This window comes from Anolis sagrei, chromosome 10 (assembly GCF_037176765.1).
Source record: "Anolis sagrei isolate rAnoSag1 chromosome 10, rAnoSag1.mat, whole genome shotgun sequence".
NCBI lineage: Eukaryota > Metazoa > Chordata > Lepidosauria > Squamata > Dactyloidae > Anolis > Anolis sagrei.
Window position 1 is genome coordinate 3,054,872 of NC_090030.1, and position 26,252 is coordinate 3,081,123.

Consider the following 26,252-nt stretch of genomic DNA (forward strand, 5'->3'; position numbering starts at 1 on the left):
GTGGGCTTTTTGGTTGCTATCTCCAGGGCTTGTTCTTCAAAGTGTTCCATAAATTTATATATTTATTATTATATATTTATTATAATTATTATTATTTTAAAAGAGAAGCTTCCCTGCACAATCATATTCTTCTTCTTCTTATTATTATTATTATTTCAGAAGAGAAGCTTCCCTGCACTATCATATTCATTATCATTATTATTTTAGAAGAGAAGCTACCCCTGCACTATATTATTATCACAATATTTTGATTATCATAGAAAAAGAGTTCCCCCCCCCGAGCAAATATATATATATATATATATATATAATATTTATTTTAGAAGAGAAGCTTCCTCTGCACTAATATATTTGCTATTATTATATGTATTATTATTATGTTTCCCCTGCACAATTATATTATATTTTTATATTTATATTTATTATTATTATTATTATTATTATTTTAGAATAGAGGCTTCCCTGCACTATCATATTAATTATCATTATTATTATTATTATTATTATTATTATTATTATTATTATTCTATTTATTATTATTAGCTCCCCCTGCAGTATTCTATGCCATGGCTATTATGGTTCCTTCCACCTATTTCCCCCCCTTTATTCACCGCTTGTTGGTATCGCTCAGAGAGGATGACGTCAGCGCTTTGAGAGCTCTCTTTCCAAGCCTGCGGAAGCCACGCCCCTTTGTGTCCTTCCCGCGATGTGATTCGCTGGCCGCTAGCCCCGCCTCTTCCCTGTGTATTATATTATTTTAGAAGAGAAGCCATCCCTGTACTATTATATTATATATTATATTTATTATATTTATTATAATAGTTATTATTGTTATTATTATTATAGAAGAGAAGCTTCCCCTGCGCCATTCTATGCCATGACTATTATGGTTCCTTCCCATTTCCCCCCCTTTATTCGCCCGCGCCTTGGTATCGCCCAGAGCGGATGACGTCACGGCTGCGAGCGCTGCCTTCCCAAGCCTGCGGAAGCCACGCCCCTTTGTGTCCTTTCCGAGATGTGATTCGCCGGCCCCTGGCCCCGCCCCTTGCCTGTTTATTGTCCCATTCCGTGCCCCCCTGTTTGGCGAGAGCAGTGGTGCGGTCCGGCGTGGAGGGAGCAGGCGCGGCGGGCGCGACCACTGCGGGATTAGGGGCGCCGGCCGCGTCGGGAGCGCCAGTGTCGAGGCGAGGAGCCGAGCGAGCGGAGTGCGAGCGACGCCTGGCCGAGAGCCCGCCATGTCCACGCCCGCCCGGAGGCGCCTCATGCGGGACTTCAAACGGTCAGCGCGGCCGGGCGGCGAGGGGATTGGGCCCGGGAAAGGGAGCGAGTCGGGCCGAGACGGAGAAGAAGGAGCCCTCAGGAGAGACAACATGGCGGCCGGGCGGGGGAGCGCTGCGCCAACTGCGTAGCCACCGCGCTCTTGGCGTAACGCGCGCCCGGCAACCAATGGGGAGCCCCGCACCACAGCGGCTTACGCACTTGGCGTAGCCTTTCCTTGCTAGGCCTTGCCACTCAGAGACTTCTTAGATGATTATCATTATCTCATTATTATTAGATTACTCAGCCTCTTATTGTTATATTATATTATTATTATCATCTTTATTTTATAATATTATCTTATAATTACTGTTATTATTGAGACTTATATAATATATCTCCTTGCTAGGCCTTGCCTTATATTATTATATCATTATTATTATATTACTCAGCGTCTTTTTATTGTTATATTATTATCAATCTATTATTATTATTAGGGTCTTATTTTATAATATTATCTTATTACTATATCATAATTATTATATTACTCAGCCTCTTATTATATTATATTATATTATTATTAATCTATTATTATTATTAGAGTCTTATTTTATAATATCATCTTATTATTATATCATTATATTACTCAGCCTCTTATTATGTTACATATTATCAATCTATTATTATTATTAGAGTCTTATTTTATAATATTATCTTATTACTATTATTATTGAGTCTTATATAATATGTCTCCTTGCTAGGCTTTGCCACTCAGAGACTTCTTATATTATTATTATTATTATTATTATTATATTATTAGAGTATTATTTAGAAGTCTCTTATAATATAAGAGACTTCTTACATTATTATATCATCATTATTATATTACTCAGTGTCTTCTTATTGTTATATTGTATTATTATTAATCTATCATTATTATGAGTCTTTATTTTATAATATTATCTTATCATTACTATTATTATTGAGTCTTATATAATATATCTCCTTGCTAGGCCTTGCCACTCAAGAGACTTCTTATATTATTATATCATTATTATTATTATATTACTCAGCGTCTTCTTATTGTTATATTTTATTATTAATCTATTATTATTATGAGTCTTTATTTTATGATATTATCTTATTATTATATCATTATTATATTACTCAGCCTCTTATTATTATATTATATTATTATCAATATATTATTATTAGAGTCTTATTTTATAATATCTTATTGCTATTATTATTGAGTCTTATATAAGGCCTTGCCACTCAGAGTCTTCTTATATTGTTATAATTATAATTGTTATTATATCATTATTATTATATTACTCAGCCTCTTCTTATTGTTATATTATATTATTATTAATCTATTATGAGTCTTTATTTTATAATATCTTCTTATTATTATATCATTATTATTACATTACTCAGCCTCTTATTATTATATTATATTATTATCAATATATTATTATTATTATTATTAGAGTCTTATTTTATAATGTTAACTTATTACTATTATTATTGAGTCTTATATAATATAACTCCTTGCTAGGCCTTGCCACTCAGAGACTTCTTATATTATTATTATTATTATTATTATTATTATTATATCATTATGATATTATTCAGCATTTTCTTATTGTTATATTATTAATAATCAGTTATTATTATGAGAGTCTTATTTTATAATACTATCTTATCATTTCTATTATTATTGAGTCTTATATATCTCCTTGCTAGGCCTTGCCACTCAGAGTCTTCTTATATTATTATTATTATATCATTATTATTATATTTCTCAACGTCTTATTGTTATATTATTATTAATCTGTTGTTATTATTATGAGAGTCTTATTTTATAATACTATCTTATCATTACTACTATTATTGAGTCTTATATAATATATCTCCTTGCTAGGCCTTGCCACTCAAGAGACTTCTTATATTATTATATCATTATTATTATTATATTACTCAGCGTCTTCTTATTGTTATATTTTATTATTAATCTATTATTATTATGAGTCTTTATTTTATGATATTATCTTATTATTATTATATCATTATTATATTACTCAGTCTCTTATTATTATATTATTATCAATATATTATTATTAGAGTCTTATTTTATAATATTATCTTATTGCTATTATTTTTGAGTCTTATATAAGGCCTTGCCACTCAGAGTCTTCTTATATTATTATAATTATAATTATATCATTATTATTATATTACTCAGCCTCTTCTTATTGTTATATTATATTATTATTAATCTATTATGAGTCTTTATTTTATAATATCTTCTTATTATTATATCATTATTATTACATTACTCAGCCTCTTATTATTATATTATATTATTATCAATATATTATTATTATTATTATTAGAGTCTTATTTTATAATGTTAACTTATTACTATTATTATTGAGTCTTATATAATATAACTCCTTGCTAGGCCTTGCCACTCAGAGACTTCTTATATTATTATTATTATTATTATTATTATTATATCATTATGATATTATTCAGCATTTTCTTATTGTTATATTATTAATAATCAGTTATTATTATGAGAGTCTTATTTTATAATACTATCTTATCATTTCTATTATTATTGAGTCTTATATATCTCCTTGCTAGGCCTTGCCACTCAGAGTCTTCTTATATTATTATTATTATATCATTATTATTATATTTCTCAACGTCTTATTGTTATATTATTATTAATCTGTTGTTATTATTATGAGAGTCTTATTTTATAATACTATCTTATCATTACTACTATTATTGAGTCTTATATAATATATCTCCTTGCTAGGCCTTGCCACTCAGAGTCTTCTTATATTATTATTATTATATCATTATTATTATATTACTCAGCGTCTTATTGTTATATTATTATTAATCTATTATTATTATTATGAGAGTCTTACTTTATAATATTATCTTATTATTACTATTATTATTGAGTCTTATATATCATATTATACTATTACGTAATTATTGGGAGTCTATTATTATAATTATATTGCTATGACAGTATTTTATTAATAATAATATTAATATTGTTATGAGAGTCTTTATTATTATTCATATTATGATTGGATCTTATATTATAGTATTATACTTTTATTGTATTATATTGTTATCTATGGGGGGAGTCTTTTATTTTTATTACTATTATTATTATTGGGAATATTATATTATATTTCATTATGGGAGTCTTATTATTATGAACGATTTATTATTAAATTATTGAGCCCATTTTATATGTGTGTGTGTGTGTATAGTTATTGTGAGAATTTTATTTTATTATTTGGTCTATTATATAATTATGAGAGCATTTTAATTATTATTTTATTCTATATGCTTATTTAATATTGGTATACTATTATTATTTGATACACAACGGGATTAGTACACAGTAAACAAGATTGCTGGCTTGTATTGGATCACACTATTATATTATATCAACATATTATTTTGGTATTATTGAGTCATTCTCATTATTATATTATTTTATAATATTATTATACTATATAATTATTACTATCCTTTCCTTACTAGGCCTTGCCATTGAGAGTCTTCTTTATTATTATTATTATTATTATAGTATATTATTATAATATATTATTGTGAGAGTTATTATCATTACTATATTCTATTATTAATATTGAGACTTTTTATTGTTGAGAGCCTATTTGTTATTATAATATTATTTATTTTAGCATCCTTTCCTTTCTAGACTTTGAAACTGAGAGTCTCTATTCATATATTAATTATTTATGTATTTTCTTTTTGTTTAAAGGCTGCAGGAAGACCCTCCAGCTGGAGTTAGCGGTGCCCCTTCGGAGAACAACATCATGGTCTGGAATGCAGTAATTTTTGGGTGAGGAAAAGGCCTCCATTAGGCAAACACTGGTCTAATAAGAGACGCTTTCAAACCAGGAACAGAACATTTCATATTTTGTTACATAGTGTAATTAATAATCCAGTGAAGAAAAGTCTGCTGTAAATGCCATCTTTGGGAGTAGCCTCCTGCCTTTGCTGACAATGCAGGTATTCCAGGAAGCCACCTTTGTTTTGGACCACAGTCCCAAGGAAAGGACATTATTGCATGCTCAGAGGCCATTTTCCTTTTACCATAAGCAAGTATGAAAAGCATTCCTTGCGGCCTGCAAGGAGTACAAATTACAATCATACTATGTAACAAGATTTGAAAAATGTTCTGTTCCTCGTATGAAAGTATGATTTCCTGTTTCATTGTGCGAAGTGGTTGTTTTACTGCAGGAACTTTGTTTTGTGGCTGCCACAAACTAGGTTGAATTGGTTGAGACTCTATTCATTGAAGAACTAGAGCAAAATGTGCTATAGCAGAATTTCCCTCCCACAGAAACAACATTTTGGCAGTTTAACAAACCTTTCCCATGGTTTTTTAAATGATAGAACCAATTAGGAAATGACATTGATCACCCAGGAACGAAACAATTGCCCTCCCAGAAATAGTGGCTTGACTGTTGAACACTCTCTCAGCATTTGTGAATTGTTTACTATAGTACTTTTTCTCACAGAATGCTCAATCTGAAATAACACTAAGTCTGGAAAGTGGTCTTCATGTACTGTTGGGTCTGAAACTACACCAAAGAACAGACTGCATGCTTTTCCTTGATTCTGTTTTGCAGGGAAGTTTCAGTCATGTTCAGTAGGTCCTCTGTCGTTGACATTCATCTCTTAGCAGAGGGATTGCTACGAAATCTCTTGAGGAATTGTTCCTGGGTGAAAAACTGCTTTTCTGTCTGTCCCAAAGCTTGAATGTAGTGCTGTCCTATACAATTAACACATTTTGGTCTGATGTTGTGGGTCTGAAAAGTAGCAGGGGGTAGCTTCAAAATGTATTAAGTTATTCCTGTTTCATAGATACCTATGAAAGATACCTGGTGAATTTCTTGTTGGATGAGTGGGATTACTAAGAAAAGACCCTCCTCATAAATGCACAACAGAGTAACTTAGCAGCAGCGTGACCCAGCACCAGTAGCCCAAGTGACAAAAAGAACAAAAACACACAGACCAATGTTATCTCTTCCTTGGGAGGCTTTTCTTTTTAGTAAAATAATATGGTTGCGCTATTTACAAGACCAAGGTTTCCATAACCCAAATAAAGTTCTTTGTACATCCTGCTTTGCTTCCACGCTGGGCTTCTTTCTCATGCAGATAAACAGCTTCGCTCTCACAGAGCCTCTTCTCACACCGAAGTTACACAGGAGCTTCACACAGTAGCTTTACACACACAGTACCCTTCACACTGAAGCTTCATACACAATGGCCTTTAACCTGGGGCTTCCGCTAACCAAAGCTTCTCGCACTGAGGGCTGTCTCAGACTGAGGCCTCTCTCCCACTGAGGTTTACCTCAGACTGACTGCATCTAAGCTACAGGCACACCTGCTTATAGAGAACTGTAGGTTTTGCTGATTCGTTGCATCAATTTAAGCCTTTCAGTGCTTGACTCACATTTTTGTAATTAAAATACCTAATTAATTTTTAATATTTCTGAAGGTTCTTTCATGGAGAGAGATACCTGGTGCATTTCTTTCGTCCCATGGTCTTCCTTGCTTCCTTTCCTTGTGTGTATCTCCCTCTGCAATGCAATTGTACAAGGAGGTGCTGCTTAGAAGTACCATGGCTTTGGTATCTTTTAGAGGGGGGAAGTTTAAATACTTGAGTTCACTCACGTGTCATTAAAGAGTTCTGAGAGTGCCTTGGACTGCGAGAAGATCCAACCAGTCCATCCTCCAGGAAATAAAGCCCGGCTGCTCATTGGAGGGAAGGAGACTAGAGGGAAAGATGAAGTCCTTTGGCCACATCATGAGGAGACAGCCAAGCCTAGAGAAGACAATTATGCTGGGGAAAGTAGAAGGAAAAAGGAAGTGGGGCCGACAAGGGCAAGATGGATGGATGGCATCCTTGAAGGAGCTGGGGGTGGTGATGGCCGACAGGGAGCTCTGGCATGGGCTGGTCCATGAGGTCACGAAGAGTCGGAGACAACTGAACGAATGAACAACAACAACAGTGGGTGACTTAAGTAGCAGTTATTTATCATAATATAACTAGGTGTAGAAATGGTGAGGCTGTTTAGGTTTAAAGCCTTTGCTAATTGCGATACTTGCGTGCATATTGGGAGTGTGTGTGATTGAGCTGTGTGTTGTTTTGCAACAACTTATGAGTTTAGCCATTAACTGATTGTAGCCAAAGACTTGTAGGGTGCTGACATGTGCTTTCTTCTTTCAGGCCGGAGGGAACCCCATTCGAAGATGGTAAGCATGAACCGTATGCCATAGGCGTGATTTGTGTGAATCCCACATTAATTAGCATTAAATGAATCTGGATAGCATATAAACAGAGAACCAATTTTTGCGTCCCCTTGACCTTTGCCCCTCAGAGAGAGAAGGCCCTCAGTTTTCTTTCAATCATGTTAAATTGTGTTACTAGTGAATAGACAACTGCAGGAAGTGTGCTTCTCATCACCAGGCCTCAGGACATGTGCAGGAGAACGGTTCCAGTTACACAGTGCATTGCTCCTGCCATTAGCAACCCCCCCCCCCCCCCCAAATGGCTAAATCCCATGGTTCCTCCCTGTTGGGCTACTTTCCTACAAATGCACTTTTATCCCTATCTCACCCAGATTTTTAACTTTTTTAACATTTGGCCCACCCGCCATGTCTGGATTTAATATGCTGTTTTATGTGACGATTACAGGAATGGAAATATGGATGACGAATTTGGATCACGACTAGTTATGAGATGCATTGTGTTGTTATTGTTGTGTCAATATTGTATATTGTGCTCTAATTGTTTTAAATTGTATATCGTTGTTTGATCTTATCCTTGTTGTAAACTGCGTTGAGTTGCCTGTTAGGCTGAGAAACTGCGGTATACAAGTAAAGTAAATAAATAAATAAATTATATAGTTGATTTTGTTATTTTATATTTTGTTATGATGTATTTTGTTACTGTTGTTTATTATGTTGCATTCTTTTGGGCTTGGCCTCATGTTAGCCGCACCGAGTCCCCTTTGCGGAGATGTTAGCGGGTTATAAATAAAGTGTATTATTATTATTATTATATTATTATTATTAGCAACTATTAAAATGGTTCTTGTTGCCCTTGGCCAGAACTTTTGTGCATGTTTGCATTGTGATAGCTTTTCAATCCTTCGCTCTCCAGTATATTTATGAACCTTGCCATTGGTTCCTACTCCTTGCCTGTTTATCTGATCCCAACCAGTGGCCTGTATGTCATCCACCATCTCTCTTTCCCACTGTCCTCCTTTCTCTTTCTTTTCTTTCTCCTTCCCTCTCAGACCTTTCCTGCTCCTCCAGGATTCTTGCCTTGCCACCTATGTCTTTAGCTGACCATTAGGACTCCTTGGATAACGATTCTCTGGCTTCAAACCCCTTAATTATTATTATATAATGAACAGAGTGCTGGGCTAGCCCTTGTTTCTCTTGCAATCCAGGGAAATGTTTGGGTCTTAATTGAGATCGCTCTCAGTGGGGAAAGGGGGACGTTTGGATGGCTCCGTGACCGAGATACTTAGACCCTGACTCTGTCAATTGCAGGAACGTTCAAGCTTACCATAGAATTCACAGAAGAATATCCAAACAAGCCACCTACTGTTAGATTTGTGTCTAAAATGTTTCATCCGAATGGTATGTACACTTCTCTATATAAAAAAACAACAACAGTCCATTTGTGCAGTGGTGGTAGTGTTAGCAGACTAGTTGCGGATTATCTATCTCGTATATACTTGAGTATAAGCCAAGGCACCTAATTTTACCAGAAAAAAAGACAAAAGTGGAAAATGCAGCAGCTCCTGGTAAATTTCAAAATAAAAATAGATACCAATACAATTACATCCGTAGGTTAAATGTTTTTGAATATTTACATAAAACTGTAATTTAAGATAAGACTGTCCAACTCTGTTTAAACCATTATTTTCACCTTCTTCAATGTAAATGTGTTTACGTATCCTTCCAATAGGAGTGTAAAATAATATATGTAATAATAGAATAAAATAATAACTGTAATAATAACAAGAATAATAAAGTAAAATAATAATTGTTATAATAATAGAGTAAAATAATATATGTAATAATAGAGTAAAATAATAAACATAATAATAATAATGTGAAATAATAAATAGAATAATAATAAATAGAATAAAATAATAAATGTAATAATAATAGAGTAAAATAAATAATAGAATAAAATAAACGTAATAATAATAATAATAATAAAGTAAAATAATAAAGTGATTATAAGAAAAATAGAGTAAAATAATATATGTAATAATAACAAGAATAAAGTAAAATAATAAATGTGATAATAATAAATAGAATAAAATAATAAATGTAATAATAATAATATAATAAAATAATGGAAATGTAATAACAGTAATAGAGTAAAATAATGTAATAAAAATAATAATAGAGTAAAATAATACATGTAATAATAATAAATAGAGTAAAATAATGCAAATGTAATAATAATAAGAGTAAAATAATAAATATAATACTACTAATAATACTATTAAATATATAAAATAATAAATCACTTTGACTTGAGTATAAGCTGAGGGGGGCTTTTTCAGCCTAAAATGGGCTGGAAAACTGGGCTTATACTGGAGTATATATATGGCATTTGCCAGGAACTTCATAATCCATGGCTCACGTTCTGCAGAGCCTTTTCTGAGTTTTTAATAGTTCTCAACAGTGTATTGTTCATGTTAGATAACTATATGTCCTCGTTATTAAGCTCAGTTGCAAAGATCTTTGAAAGGAATTGTGTCCCTGCTGCTTAACCCTGGTTTGAAATAGCCACGCAGAGACCTCCTTCCTAAGCATAGTTGTGAAGTCCTAAGAAGTGAAGCAGCAGTGGGACCAAGCGGGGTGGGAAGGCTACCAGGCAAGTGTGTTGTGTGCAATGAAACCCATTTACTATCTCTTTTTGTAGTCTATGCAGATGGTAGTATATGTCTGGATATACTTCAGAATCGTTGGAGTCCTACCTATGATGTGTCTTCCATCCTAACATCGATACAGGTAACCACTTCAGCTGACTTTGTGTACGTTTCTGGCCAAAACAGCAGTCGCTCTTAGGCATGAGCAGAGGGGCCTCCACCATTATTTCTTCTTGGGCAACGTCTAATTTCCTCTAGAAAATATATGATACGATCTTGAATTGTTTTAAATGGAATGGAACATGTTTTTTGGATACAGTCTTGGATTCCACTTTGGTGGGAAAGGTAGCATAAAAAATAATAGCCATCCGAATGGTATGTACACTTCTCTAATTTCTTTTCTAATTCAGTCTGATTAATGAGCAGCAACACGGCATATGTCCACATTATCCTAGTAGTATTCTTCCTGTTTGCAGTTTAATAAATAATTTCTGTGTTTTTATGGTAGACCCAATTAGCAAATGACATTTATAACCCAGTTAGTGAATACATGAGGGAAGCCTACCCTTTGTGTTTCCAGGAGCAAAGACAGTGCCATTTTGGTCCTTAAAGACAGGTCTAGCTTCTGGCTTGTGCTTTTAAATACATAGACAGTAAGCTAAGAGTATCAACCACCTTTGATACTTTGGGCAGGAATTTAAATGGTTAAGAGAAAGGGAAAGGTTTCCCTTGACATTGAGTCTAGTTGTGTGCAATTCTGGGACTCTGATGCTCATCTCCAATTCTAAACTAAAGAGCCGGCGTTGTTCGTAGACACCTCCAAGGTCATGTAGCTGGCATGACTGCTTGGAGCGCCATTACCTTCCCAGAGTTTAAATGTTATTAGAACTATAATATAGAATGCTGGATACCCTGGTTTTAAATGACGTATGTGTGTGTGTGTATGTGTATTTTTAGAGTTTTTAGGGTTCTTGTCTTTTGAACTGTTCATTTATGCCTACACTATTGTGTTCTTTTTAATTAATTGATTATGTGATTATTGCCTTTACTGTATAGAGAAGAGTGGATTAGACAAGCACCCACCCTCATAACTTTCAGGAAGGAATTGAAAACCTGGCTATTTAAGCAGGCTTTTGATAATGGCTAAGCGTATCAACCACCTTATTGGGCAGGATTTTAAATGGTTATTAGAACTATAATTTACCCTGATCATAGGAATTGGCTGGTCTTAAATGGCGTGTGTGTGTGTGTATACATACATGTGTGTGTATAGTTTTTAGAGGGCTAAATAGTATTTTGAACTGTTTATTTATCTTTACACTATTGTTTTTTTCTATTGATTGAACTGTTTATGTTCACACTATTGTGTGTGTTTCTGTTGAGTGATATGTGATTATTGTCTGTGTTATATCATTTACTATATTCGTTTGTTTTGCTGTAACCCGCCCCGAGTCCCTTTGAGGAGAGGGGGTGGGATACAAATAAAGATGATGATGATGTTGATGGTGATTATTATTATTGTAGCCTTGACATTCTGGCAGCTGGATGAAGGCTTTACAAAGAGGGGGGGGGGTCTTCTGAAATGCGTTCCTGTACATTTACTGCATTTGTTTGTTTTGCTGTAAGCCATCTGAGTCCCTTTGGGGAGAGGGGGTGGGATACAAATAAATAATAATAATAATAATAATAATAATAATTATTATTATTATTATTATAGCTGGATGAAGGGTTTACAAGGGGGGTGGGATACAAATAAATATGATGATGATGATTGTTGCCTTGACATTCAGGCAACTGGATGAAGGGTTTACAAGGGGGGGGGGGTCTTCTGAAATGCGTTCCTGTACATTTACTGCATTCGTTTGTTTTGCAGTAAGCGGACCCGAGTCCCTTTGGGGAGAGGGGGTGGGATACAAATAAAGATGCTGATGATGCTGATGATTATTATTATTCAGTTCTTGTGGGTTTTTTCAGGCTATATGGCCATGTTCTAGAAGCATTTCTCCTGACGTTTCGCCTGCATCTGTGGCAAGCTTCCTCAGAGGTAAGGTCACCTCTGAGGAAGCTTGCCATAGATGCAGGCGAAACGTCAGGAGAAATGCTTCTAGAACATGGCCATATAGCTCGAAAAAACCCACAAGAACTGAGTGATTCCAGCCATGAAAGCTTTCGACAATACATTATTATTATTATTATTGTAGCCTTGACATTCAGGCAGCTGGATGAAGGGTTTACGGGGGGGGGGGGGGTCTTCTGAAATGCGTTCCTGTACATTTACTGCATTTGTTTGTTTTGTTGTAAGCTGCCCCGAGTCCCTTTGAGGAGAGGGGTGGGATACAAATAAAGATTATTATTATTATTATTATTATTATTGTAGCCTTGACATTCAGGAAGCTGGATCAAGGGTTTACAAGGGGGGGGGGTTCTTCTGAAATGTGTTCCTGTACATTTGAGAGGGGTGGGATACAAATAAGTAATTATTATTGTAGCCTTGATATTCAGGCAGCTGTATGAAGGGTTTAAAGGGGGGGGGGTCTTCTAAAATGCGTTCCCAGGAGTGTCTGTTTCTCTTCTCCGAAGCCTGATCTTGCCCTTTATTCTCCCGACAGTCTCTACTGGACGAGCCCAACCCAAACAGCCCAGCAAACAGCCAGGCCGCCCAGCTATACCAAGAGAACAAGCGGGAGTACGAGAAACGGGTGTCCGCGATAGTCGAACAGAGTTGGCGCGACTGTTGACCCTGGATGATGCAAATGAACACTCTGAGGGGAAAAAAATACATGTATGAAGTGTCTGACTCATCCTCCTGCTCCTCCTCCTCCTCGCATCACTGCATTCCTCCCTTTTGAGAGCAAAATAGCTGTTGTGCCGTCGCCACCGCCACCACCACCCGCCGCCCTTTGCTGACGCTTCTCTCTCTCTCTCTCCCTCTCTCCTCGGACATCATCGAGAGCGCACCCCCCTCCTTATCCTTCCCTTCCCGGCCCCTCTTCCAGGTCAAATGTACTGTACGCGGGTTACTTGTAACAGAGTTGCTGAGGCTGTCTTGGTCTTCCTCCCACTTCCGGTCTTCAGGGCAGCAGCGTTGTGCATTTCTGTACGCTTTTAATCGTGATTGTGTTATACACAGTGATGCTGCTTACGTGTAGCTTGGTTTAAAACACAACAACAACAAAAAGAAGGGATGTTCACACACACACACACAATATACGTTTTTAACTATGACTTGAATGCGGATCTGTCCGGGCTGGTCATTTAAATGCTGGTATCGATTTTTCGCGGCATCTGTAAATACGGCGCAAAGAATCCCTTGCCCTTTCTCATTCTTTTCTATTCCTCGGTGTGGCGAAACATATTCCGAATTGCAAACTGCCTGGAGAGGATGAGGGTGTGAGGGAGGGGGAAAGAGGGTCGGGTGTCGCGTGGAGCCTTTTGCGCGTGTGACATGACAACACGCTCGAGGCAAAATGCTCCGTATCCTTTTCCGTGGGACTATTTTCATCTGTTGGAATGGCTCAGTGGAGCGCGTAAGTTCAGAGAAGGGATTGGGAGTTCTGTTGCTTGGCTTAATAGTAAATTTGGGACACCGGATCGCTTTGGAAACATCTCTTTTGATTTTAGGACTTTTAATGCCTACCTCTGTTGCAGAAGAAGGAGGAGGTCGCCAGATGCCACTGCTTTTATGTTCTATCGGGAGGAGAGAGGAGTAAAGAAAGCTCTCTTGCATGCCTCCTTCTCTCTCCCTTCTCTTCCCTCCGTTCTTCCCTTTGCAGAAGCATTTTTTTTGTGTGTGTGCGTGCGTAAAGCTCGGTTTGTACATTTCGGACACCTTCAAGCAGCAGTTTGGGAGGAGGCCGACCGATCCGCGTGTTTTGTCTGCTCTTCCAGTGTCTTCTCTGTATACATTGATCTCTTGAGTACAACTTTGCACAAGTAACCCCTGTAAGAAACTGTACATTTTTCAATTACTTGTAAATAAATGTGTAACCTTAAGTGCTTTGTCGTCCAGAGAGGGAAGGCATGTATGTGCAAGATTGCCCAGGGAGTACATATACGTGCATACATGTTAAATCTTCAAATGCAGGTTGCTTTCCATCACCTTGTGCAAAAAGAGAGGAATGTCTTGTCGAAGGCTTTCATGACCGGAATCACTGGGTTGTTGTAGGTTTTTTTCGGGCTGTATGGCCATGTTCTAGAGGCATTCTCTCCTGACATTTCGCCTGCATTTATGGCAAATATCCTCAGAGGCCTCAGGCTCTTTCCTTTTGCCCCTCAGCCGCTTAAGCAGAAGTATGGGCCAAGTTGGGCCCTCCAGGTGCTCTGGACTTCAACTCCCATCATTCCTAACAGCCTCAGGCCCTTTCCTTTTGCCCCTCAGCCGCTTAAGCAGAAGTATGGGCCAAGTTGGGCCCTCCAGGTGCTCTGGACTTCAACTCCCATCATTCCTAACAGCCTCAGGCCCTTTCCTTTTGCCCCTCAGCCGCTTAAGCAGAAGTATGGGCCAAGTTGGACCCTCCAGGTGCTTTGGACTTCAACTCCCATCATTCCTAACAGCCTCAGGCCCTTTCCTTTTGCCCCTCAGCCGCTTAAGCAGAAGTATGGGCCAAGTTGGGCCCTCCAGGTGCTTTGGACTTCAACTCCCATCATTCCTAACAGCCTCAGGCCCTTTCCTTTTGCCCCTCAGCCGCTTAAGCGGCTGAGGGGCAAAAGGAAGGGGCCTGAGGCCTCTGAGGATGCTTACCATAGATGCAGGCGAAACGTCAGGAGAGAATGCCTCTAGATTATGGCCATACAGCCTGAAAAAAACCTACAACAACCCAAGAGTGGAATGTCTGGCTCTATGCTTTTTTACATCATGTCCATGGATTTAATAACATTATCTACCTGGGTAATGGGTTAAACTCTTGTGCCGGCTGAACTGCTGACCTGAAGATCTGTGGTAAATCTGAGACAGGGTGAGCTCCCGCCTGTCAGCTCCAGCTTCCCATGCAGGGACATGAGAGAAGCCTCCCACAGGATGGTAACACATTTGGGCAATATCCTTTCTGACAGCCAATTCTCTCACACCAGAAGCAACTTGCATTTTCTCAAATCGCTTCCAGCACAGAAAAAAAACCTGGGTAGTAAGGTATATACGTCTTTGCAGAAGGGGAAGATGGTGACATTCCCAAATACAAATTAATTTCTGAAAGATTCCACCAGAAACAAAATAAAAACTAACTAAACAGCCCCTTTCTCCCAGGCTCCTGCTGTATCGGAACTAGCCAGAGTTTATGCAGTGTTCGCTCTTCCTTTTTGGTTTCTTAATACCATTTGGCCTCATTTTGATCATTAGATGTTTGAGACCAACTCCAAACTGTCAGGACTTCTGGGAGCTGAAGTCTGAAACATCTGGAGAACCAAAGTTTGGGGCAGAAGACCTGAACAAAACGGTAACCAAACTGATTGCGACAACTTTGTGGGTCTTTCAATCCTCTCTGATGTATGCTATATCACTCTCATACTAAAAGAATGAATGCAGTTGCTTAGATACAATGCCAGGGCTCCGACTCACTTCAGTAATTCTGCCAGGCGGTCACTCTTCAAGACTCTTTTCAATGTGTCCCATTTTCCCTTCACAAAGGAGAGGGGCAGGATTGTTTTACCCGCTGGACCTAAAGAGATCGTATCGCTTGCTTAGCCTTCCTTGCCAGGCGCAGAGCAAGATAGCAAACCATTGACATTTCAGAGAAGCAAGGATAGGCAGCTCAATTGTTCTCAAACCATTGTGTAGCCAGAATAATGTGATTTCTGCAAGGAAAAAGAAAGTTTGCTGCAGCAGCAAGAGAGCCTTTTCCTTGCTGATCTCCCTCTTGAGACGCACAAGAAATTGTGTAACAAAACAGTATAGTACAGGTATGGGCAAACCTGGGGCTGGATGTAGCCCTCTGAGCTCTTCTCAGGCCCTCCTCTAAACATCCTACTCTTCTTCTTTCCTCTCCTTCCTCCTTCCCTCTCTTATCTACCTCTTCCTCCCTGCTTCCTTCTATTCTACGCTTCCTTTCTTCCCTCTTCCTCCATTCCCTTTCTCTTTCATTCTTCCTTCTCTTCCTCCTGCCCTTCCACCTGTTCTTCCCTTTCGCCCTTCCCTGTCTACTTCCTTCTCTTTTGTCTTTCCCTCTTTCCTCCCTGCTTCCCTTCCACCCTTCCTCTATTCCCTTCTACCCTTCCTTCCCTCTTTCTTCCTTCCACCCTCTTTCCTCCCTCCTTTTCTTCCCTCCTTTCACCCTCTTCCTCCCTTCCCTCCCTCTATTCCCTTCTACTCTTACTTCCTTCCACCCTTTTCTTTCCTTCCCTCTTTGCTCCCTCCTTCTCTTCCACCCTTTCATTCTTTTCTTCCCTCTTTCCACGCTCTTCCTCCCTTCCCTCCTATTCCTTTCTACCCCTTCTTCCTTCCACCCTTCTCTTTTCTTTCCTTCTCTTTCCTCCCTCCTTCCCTTCCACCCTTTCATTCTTCCTTTTCTTCCCTCCTTCCACCCTCTCTTCCTCCCTTCTCTCTCTATTCACTTCTACCCTTATTTCTTTCCTTCCTTCCTTCTACCCTTTCATTCTTCTCTCTTTCCTCCACCCTCCATTCCCTTTCAACATACCTTCCTTTCGACTTTCTTTCCTCCCTCCTTCCCTCTCCCCCTTTCTCCTTCCCTTCCTCCCTTTTGTCCTTCCTTCTCTGCTTCCTCTTTCCCTTCCATCACCTCCTAGCAGTTTGCTTTTTGGCCCAATTCTGAACACAACAGAATTAGAGGAAACCTCTCTTCTTGAAATACTCTGGCATCAAAAGGCCCTTCCTCAAACGTGTGGAGGCCTGTCCAGCTCTACATGAGCCATATTGGGGGCCCAGAGACCTCAATGGGAATGCATCCTTTTGGCAATTCTGCCCCATAGAAACATATAGGACCGGCCTGCAGTGTCTGCTACCATGGTTAGGGAGCAGAACACCAAACCTTCAGTAAATCGAAGTCAACAACGCTATTCATGCTAAGAAGGCTGCATGTGGAGGAGTGGGCTGCAAACACCTTCCTGACAAAGAGAACCCGGCATTTTCAATAGAAAGCGTGCCATTATTTGCATGTCCAGAAATAAAAATCTATTTTGTTTTATTATAACCGGCTTTACATAGAGTATACTTCATACGGCCATTTTGTTGTTCCCACCTGGGCTTCCTTTTTCAAAACACAAGGGCGCCATCCTGCCTTTGTGACAAGAATGCTGCCAGGTTTTCCTCTGGGAAGACGTGTTCCTGCAATTGCAAAACCAGTGAAATGGGGAGGAAGTGGACCATCTCCCCACCAGGTGACCACACTAATGGATGTTTGGATGCAGAAGTTCTAACTTTTAAGATGACCAGCCACACTTTCTCCCCATAGTTATTCTTTCCACACAAGACTACAGAGCCTGCTTTGTTTAATGGGAGAGGCCAGTCCAGTTGTGACCTTGGCCTTACTTGTCCTGAGGCATGATGAGCTCATAGTGGCCGACCTGGCCGTCCTGCTTCAGCTGGTCCAGCAAGTCTTCTTTGCGCCTCTTCCGACTGACCACCAGGTACCGGTTCCGTCCCTGGCCGTGCGACTTGCTCTTGAGCCCGTACTTCTGGGCGATCTGGTGGATCTGCTTGCGCTCGTCGTTGGTGAGCTCGGTGGAGAACGTCAGGTCGACGTTGCTGTCTGAGAAGGCGTAGTTTTGGATGATCTTATCGATGTCCTTCTTGGTGATCTTGGAGCCCCCCCTTGCGACGTCCATGCCGAGGCCTTCCCTCTTGAACTGCTCCTTCACGGCGATCGGCTCCCGGATCCCCTCGCCTGTTTTGCCCAAGCCGCCGCCCGTCCAGCCCATTTTCCTGAGGATCTGGTTCCCGATGTTGTCCTCCTTGATCTGCTGCTTCAGGGCTTCGTTCGCAGAGTGCCCGCGAATCTCGTTCCTCGAGATGACGTCCTCGACGGTGCCCTTCTTGAAGTGGTTCACCACCGTCGGCTGCGTCTTCTTCAGGACTTTGACCGCTTCCTCGGCCGCCAAGTGTTTGACGGTCTTCTTCACGTCGACGGCTTCGGCGATCAGCTTGTCCTCCAGCATCACCTTGCACTTCCACCGCAGACCCGTCATCCTTTCGAAGACGTAGTCCACCGTGATCTTGTTGAACTGGGCGGTGTCGTTGAGGGTGCACACGGGGTTCAGGGAGTTCTCGTAGATGACGAGGTCCTTCAAGTCCTTCTTGGAACCCCGAAAGGTCCTGCCGCACACCGTCTGGATCAGCGCGGGTTTGTTGCCTCCGGCGTTGGACTGCGTCTTCTGGAGGATCCTGAGCGCCTCGTCCGCGGCGGCGTGCTTGCTGGTCTTCTTGGTGCCGAACCCTGTCGCCAGGCAGTGGTCCTCCAGGAAGACGCTGCAACGCCACAACCGGTTCTGCAGCAAGGTGTACTTGTATTCGACCGACATCTTGTTGAAGATAGCGGAGTTGTTCAGGATCCCGATGGAGTCGCTGGCGTTCTCGGTGAGGACAAAATTCGTCCAGTGCTTCCCCGAACTGGGGCCTTGCAAGGGGTCAGAGCTCGGCTCCCCGGGGGAGGCCTCTTTCACAGCCACGATGGGGGAGTCCAGCTGCTTGAGCGATGGAGGGAATTCAGGGGGTGTCTTGTCGCGCTCACAGAGCACCAAGTCCTCCCGCGGGGCGCCCTTGAACTTCCGTTGCGCCACCTGGACCTCAACCGGCTTCTGTAACAAAAGCACTGCCAGCTCCGTGGCTCGGTCCCGGCTGCCGTTCTTGCTCCCCGCGTACCCGGTGGCCAAGTACACGTCCTGGCACCTCACCTCGCAGGCAAAGCCGTCTTTGAGGTGCTTTTTGCTCTCGGGGAGATCGGCCGGGGAAAGATCTTTCACGGGGGAATAAATATACTCGGGGTTGGTCTTGCAGGCCTGTATCGACCGCGTCAACAGGTACGTGTAGTTAATCTTCTCCGAGCCTCCGCTGGTTTGGGCGCTAGCCAGGTACATGCGGACGGCGGTGAGGAGCTTGTTAATGAAAGTCTGTTTGCTGCTTATAACCTTTTTCGGAAATGTTTCGGAGACGGACTGGGGAGCAGAAGGCTCACTCGCAGACACAGCGACATTCGGAACAACACTCGGAACGACACTTGGAACAACGCTCGGAACGACACTCAGAACGGAAGTGTTTTTGGAAACAGCCTTGTCTTCTGGCTGGCTGCTTCCATAGCCTAAGCCCGTTGAACGTGGAAGCAGAGAGTCCCCATCCTGGTTACTGAAGCTGCTGAAAACCCGATCAGCGTAGTTTTGGATTTGCTGGGTGGTGATTTTGTTCCCGGCGGGCTGCGCCTGATTTTCCAAAGGCTGGTCCTTAACTTTGTCTTGGGCGTTGCTGGCGACAAAGTGGATGGGCTCAAAACGAGGCCGGGCACGGAATTTGGGAGCCTGCTTCCTCGGGGCCTCAAGACCTATGGGGACACAAGTGGTTTGTTGTGGTGAAACCTTTGATTATTATTATTATTATTATTATTATAACTTTATTTGTACCCCGCTAGCATCTCCCAAGGGATTCGATGTGGCTTACAACAGGCCGGAGCCCAACACAATACAACAATACAATACATAGCAAATAAAGCAGTTAAAGCAGAAAACAATAACAAAGCAGTACAACAGGACATTATTAAAAACTGAGCCGGCCGGAGTAGGGTACAGGATTAAAAAGTGCTGCAGTGTCGGAGGGATATGGGATTAAAATATAAGTGCAGTGTGCAGTGAGGGTGATCTTGACTCTTCTAAAGTGCTTCTGGGCTTTGGTAGTGGGGTTCCTAATCTGAAAAGGCATGTTGGAACAGCCAGGTTTTCAGGTTCTTTCTGAAAACCGCCAAAGTAAGGGCCTGTCTGAGATCTTTCGGGAGGCAGGGGGCCACCACAGAGAAGGCCCTGTCCCGCATCCCCACCAAACGCGCCTGCGACGCGGGCGGGATCATGAGCAGGGCCTCTCCTGATGACCGGAGTGAGCGTGTGGGTTCGTAGACTGTGATGCGGTCACGCAGGTAGGGTGGAGTAGTAGGAGTAGTATTTATATCAGGCACGGGTCAACTTCGTCCCTCCCTCCAGGTGTTTTGGACTTCAACTTCCACAATTCCTAACAGGCCCTGCTCGTGATCCCGCCCGCGTCGCAGGCACGTTTGGTGGGGACGCGGGACAGGGCCTTCTCTGTGGTGGCCTCCCGCCTCTGGAATGCCCTCCCGAAAGATCTCAGACAGGCCCCTACTTTGGCGGTTTTCAGAAAGAACCTGAAAACCTGGCTGTTCCAACGTGCCTTCTCAGATTAGGAGCCGGTAGGCTGTTAGGAATTGTGGGAGTTGAAGTCCAAAACACCTGGAGGGAGGGACGAAGTTGACCCGTGCCTGATATAAATACTACTTCTTCTGTCTGAAAGGAGACTCAAAAAACAACACTACAAAGCAAATACAAAATGTGACTATATGGCTATTCTTGTAGTTCTTGACCACCTTTTTATTTGTGACCAGAAGCAAGGGCATACAGCTTGCCCTGAAAACAACCCATGCCTTCGTATATATTTCACCAACCCGCCCTATCGCTTAGATTTGTTTAACATTGGAAATACCCATTTCTAAACTGGGACTCAGGTTCCTTCAAGTGTTACATCAGTGGCATTTATTTGCCCAGAACCCGTGTATCCGCAAATGCGGAGGACCAACATTTGGGACACCAGGCCGATCCCCTTTCTTCCGAATTCTAATGCAACGTTCTCAGTGCTACCTCGCCCTCTCTGCAGGTTGCAAGTCATATGAGCCCAATGTCACACACACAGAGAACTAAAAAAGTACTGTATATACTTGGGTATAAGCCTTTTTTCAGGCTTAAAAAGCCCCTCTTGGCTTATACTCGAGTCAAAGTTATGTATTATTTTACTATTATAATTTTTATTACATTTATTACATTTATTATTTTTCTCTATTATAGTGATTAAATTTATTATTTTACTCTATTTTTATTATTATTACATTTATTATTTTACTCTATTATTATTACATCTTATTTTACTGTATTTATTATTATTGCATTTATTATTTTACTCTAATATTTTTATTACATTTATTATTTTACTCTATTTGTTATTGTTATTACATTTATAATTTCACTCTATTATTACTACATTTATTATTTTCCTCTAATATTATTATTACATTTGTTATTTTACTCTATTGCTAGTATTACATTTATTATTTTATTCTATTTATTATTATTGCATTTATTATTTTACTCTATTATTGTTGTTATTATTACATTTATTATTTTACTATATCATGTATTACATTTATTAATTTACTCTATTATTATTGTTATTACTACATTTATTATTTTCCTCTAATATTATTATTACATTTATTATTTTATTCTATTTATTATTATTGCATTTATTATTTTACTCTATTATTATTGTTATTATTACATTTAATATTTTACTATATCATTTATTACATTTATTATTTTACTCTATTATTACTACATTTATTATTTTCCTCTAATATTATTACATTTATTATTTTACTCTATTACTAACATTACATTTATTATTTTATTCTATTTATTATTATTATTGCATTTATTATTTTACTCTATTATTATTGTTATTATTACATTTAATATTTTACTATATCATTTATTACATTTATTATTTTACTCTATTACTAGTATTACATTTATTATTTTATTCTATTTATTATTATTGCATTTATTATTTTACTCTATTATTATTATTACATTTACTATTTTACTATATCATGTATTACATTTATTAATTTACTCTATTATTATTACATTTATTATTTCACTCTATTATTGTTATTATTACATTTATTATTTTACTATATCATTTTATTACATTTATTAATTTACTCTAATTATTATTTCACTCTATTGTTATTATTACATTTATTTATTATTATTATTATTATTATTATTATTACATTTATTATTTTACTCTATTATTTTTATTTTGAAATGTGCCTGTAGCAGCTGCATTTCCCACCCTCGGATTCTACTCGACTCAATATATTTTCCCAGTTTCTTGTGGTAAAATAAGGTGCCTTGGCTTATATTTGGGTCGTCTTATGCTCTCGTATATACGGTAGGTATATACGCCCCACGGTAATGGCCCTATTCGAAGAGCAGGTCCTTGGATACTCACTGTGGGAAGAAGCGTCCTGCAACGGAGAACGCGGCCTCTTTTTGGCCTTGGAGTCCGGCACCAACTCAAAGGACGGCATCTCACCCACGTCAATCCCTTCGGCCATTTGGAGAATTTTCTCCATAACTTGGGGGCTGTACCTGCATTGAAGCAAAGAAAACTTCCAGTTACAGGTCGTCCCCAAGTTACATACATCCAACTCATAGTTGAGAGCAGGGGTAACGACAACAGGAAGTGGGAGGAATCTACCTCTAAGAAGGGAAATCCACTCCTGGAAGAGTTAGTGTCATGGGGAAAAGGGGTCTCTACTGAAGCTTTATCCCCCATCCTTGTTTCCACAACAAGCCATACTTTCCAAAATCCAATTTTTACAGGGACGAAAAGTGATGTGGAATCTGAAGATCTACAGCATCCGGTAAATATAGATTGAGGATCATTTATATAGAATTCCAAAATTATCCCAAATTGTCTGAGATAGTGACACGTTTGCCTTTGGATGGTGCAACGGACACAAATGTCACCGCACAAAATAATTTTAAAAATACTTCTATAAATTTGGATGTATACAAAATGTAAATGAAACGTCATGTTTAGACTTGGGCTCATCTCTAGGATGCAGGTCCATATAGAACCAAAATCCAGGACATTTTCTGGTCCCAGACCTAGCAGCAAAGCGGTGTTGTGCCAAGGTTCTCAACTGCCACTTTGTGTTCTATACATATATATACACCCACATATACTATTATATATATATATATATACACACACTATTTGGAAAGTATTTCTCTCTCTATACTATATATAAACACACACAATATATGTACTTTCTACTAGGAAAGTATTTATATATTTATATATACTCTATATATATGTACTAGATATATACACACAATATATGTAATTTCTATTAGGAAAGTATTTCTCTCTCTCTCTCTATATATATATATATACTATACACACACACTATATATATATAAATGTACTTTCTATTGGGAAAGTATTTCTCTCTCTATATATATACATATATGTATGTGTGTGTATATACATATACATATACACACACACAATATATGTACTTTCTATTAGGAAAGTATTTCTATCTCTATATATACTACATATGTATATATATATATATACACACACGCGCACGCGCGCGCACAATACATATGTAATTTCTATTAGGAGATACACACACTATACACACAATATATGTACTTTCTAATAGGAAAGTATTTCTCTCTTTCTCATATATATATACACTATATATATATATATATATATATATATATATATATATATATGTACACATATACACACACACAAAATATATGTACTTTTTATTAGAAAAGTATTTCTCTATATATATATCTATATATAGAGATATACTTTCATAATAGAAAGTACATATATATTGTGTGTGTGTGTGTGTGTGTGTATAGGTGTAAATAATACATACACCTTCCTAGTAGGAAACGATTCCTTATTCCTTTCTATTAGAGAAAGTGTTGCTTTTGGTTCCTGTAACAACCTGGTGAGCAACCTTCCAAATAACAACAGCAACTCTTTATTTGTAACCCGCCCTGTCAACAACAACAACAATACTGTATATATATTTATATGTACTTTTTATTAGTACAAAATATATGTACTTTTTATTAGAAAAGTATTTCTCTCTCTCTCTCTCTCTCTGTATATATATATACTTTCATAATAAACATATATTTTGTGTGTTTGTTTGTGTGTGTATGTATGTGTGTATATATATATATATATAGAGAGAGAGAGAGAGAGAGAGGTGTAAATAATACATACACCTTCCTAGTAGGAAACTATTCTTTATTCCTTTCTATTAGGGAAAGTGTTCCTTTTGGTTCCTGTAGCAACCTGGTGAGCAACCTTCCAAATAACAACATCAACTCTTTATTTGTAACCCGCCCTGTCAACAACAACAACAATACTGTGTGTGTGTGTGTATGTACTTTTTATTAGTACAAAATATATGTACTTTTTATTAGAAAAGTATTTCTCTCTCTATATATATCTATATATCTATCTATATATATAGACATATATATATACTTTTGTAATAGACATATATTTTGTGTGTGTTTGTGTGTGTATGTATGTATATATATATATATATATAGAGAGAGAGAGAGAGAGAGAGAGAGAGAGAGAGAGAGGTGTAAATAATACATACACCTTTCTAGTAGGAAACTATTCCTTATTCCTTTCTATTATGGAAAGTGTTCCTTTTGGTTCCTGTAGCAACCTGGTGAGCAACCTTCCAGATAATAACAACAACAATACTGTGTGTGTATGTACTTTTTATTAGTACAAAATATATGTACTTTTTATTAGAAAAGTATTTCTCTCTCTATATATATATCTTTATCTATATATATATTATATATACTTTCGTAATAGACATATATTGTGTGTGTGTGTGTGTGTGTGTGTATATATATATAGGTGTAAATAATACATACACCTTCCTAGTAGGAAACTATTCCTTATTCCTTTCTATTGGGGAAAGTGTCCCTTATATGTGTATGTAGCAACCTGGTGAGCAACCTTCCAGATAACAACAACAACTCTTTATCTGTAACCCGCCCTGTCAACAACAACAACAATAATACTGTATCTGTAACCCAGGGACTTCGGGGCGGTTTCCAACAAAAGTGCCAAAAACAGACCAACCACACACATCAAGTTGAAAGGCAAAAACACAACAAGAAAGACTTAGAATAATGACAACAACAACAATACTGTATCTGTAGCCCGGCCTATCTCCCCAAGGGGACTTCGGGGCAGTTTCCCACAAAAGTGACAATACCAAAAACAGACCAACCACACACACATCAAGTCGGAAAAGAAAAACACAACAAGGAAGACTGAGAATAATGACCTAAAATTAAATAATAATAATAATACTATAAGGCATTTATGAAACTAAAAAAGCCAGGAAGCAGAGAATGAATGGAGGGCTGGGACAGCTTGGAGCCTCCCTCCAGGGGGTTGGGACTACAACTCCCACCATTCCTCACAGCCTACCGGCTGTGAGGAATGGTGGGAGTTGTAGTCCCAACCCCCTGGAGGGAGGGAGATAGGGGTCAAGGGCCTTTCCTCTGACCTGCACCCCATGGAGAGGTGGTTGGCCCAGGCCTGGGACAAGGCCTGCAGCCTCCTCTGGGCAGCCTCCCCCTCGAAGCCCGCCCGGTTCCGCTCCAGGAAGCGCCTCCGCAGCGCCCACAGGCCCTCGCTCTCCTGCGGCTCCCGCCACGACTCCAGCTCCGCCTCCATCGGGGCCCTGACACGCGTCGCTCGGCGCCCTTCACACGTGCACAGGCGGCAGCGGCGGCGGCACCTCAGCCTCCTCCTCCTCCTCCTCAGGCCCCTTGTTACACCGCCTCACGTGGGAAGGAAGCAAGGACGAGGCGCCTCTTCCGGGATGCAGCGGGCGCCCTCTTCCGCCACAGCGCCTCCTGCAGGCAAGGAGGAATCACAGGCTGAGCGTGCCCCACATCAGTCCCTGGCTCTCACTTTAATATAATATAATATAATATAATATAATATAATATAATATAATATAATATAATATAATATAATATAATATAATATAATATAATATAATATAATATAATATAATATAATATAATATAATATAATATAATATAATATAATATAATATAATATAATAATATTATAATAATAATAATAATAATAATAATATAATAATAATATAATAATAATATAATAATAATATAATAATAATATAATAATAATATAATAATAAT

At 38.8% G+C, this 26,252-nt stretch overlaps 2 protein-coding genes across 2 annotated transcripts; one reads left to right on the forward strand and one right to left on the reverse strand.

The window, feature by feature from the left end:
* The first annotated feature begins 1,044 nt into the window (after positions 1-1,044).
* UBE2A (ubiquitin conjugating enzyme E2 A) lies at positions 1,045-14,216 on the forward strand. Its single transcript, XM_060756022.2, has 6 exons — positions 1,045-1,279; positions 5,075-5,155; positions 7,553-7,578; positions 8,884-8,973; positions 10,277-10,365; positions 12,833-14,216. The coding sequence occupies exons 1-6, from the start codon at positions 1,236-1,238 to the stop codon at positions 12,959-12,961; spliced, it is 459 nt and encodes a 152-aa protein (XP_060612005.1). The 5' UTR covers positions 1,045-1,235; the 3' UTR covers positions 12,962-14,216.
* A 3,123-nt stretch (positions 14,217-17,339) lies between these two features.
* Positions 17,340-25,874, reverse strand: NKRF (NFKB repressing factor). The gene is made up of 3 exons (XM_060756023.2): positions 25,589-25,874; positions 22,456-22,595; positions 17,340-19,705 (listed from the first exon to the last, which is right to left on the reverse strand). Exons 1-3 carry the CDS (start codon positions 25,756-25,758, stop codon positions 17,700-17,702), a joined length of 2,316 nt encoding a protein of 771 aa, XP_060612006.2. The 5' UTR covers positions 25,759-25,874; the 3' UTR covers positions 17,340-17,699.
* Positions 25,875-26,252: the final 378 nt, after the last annotated feature.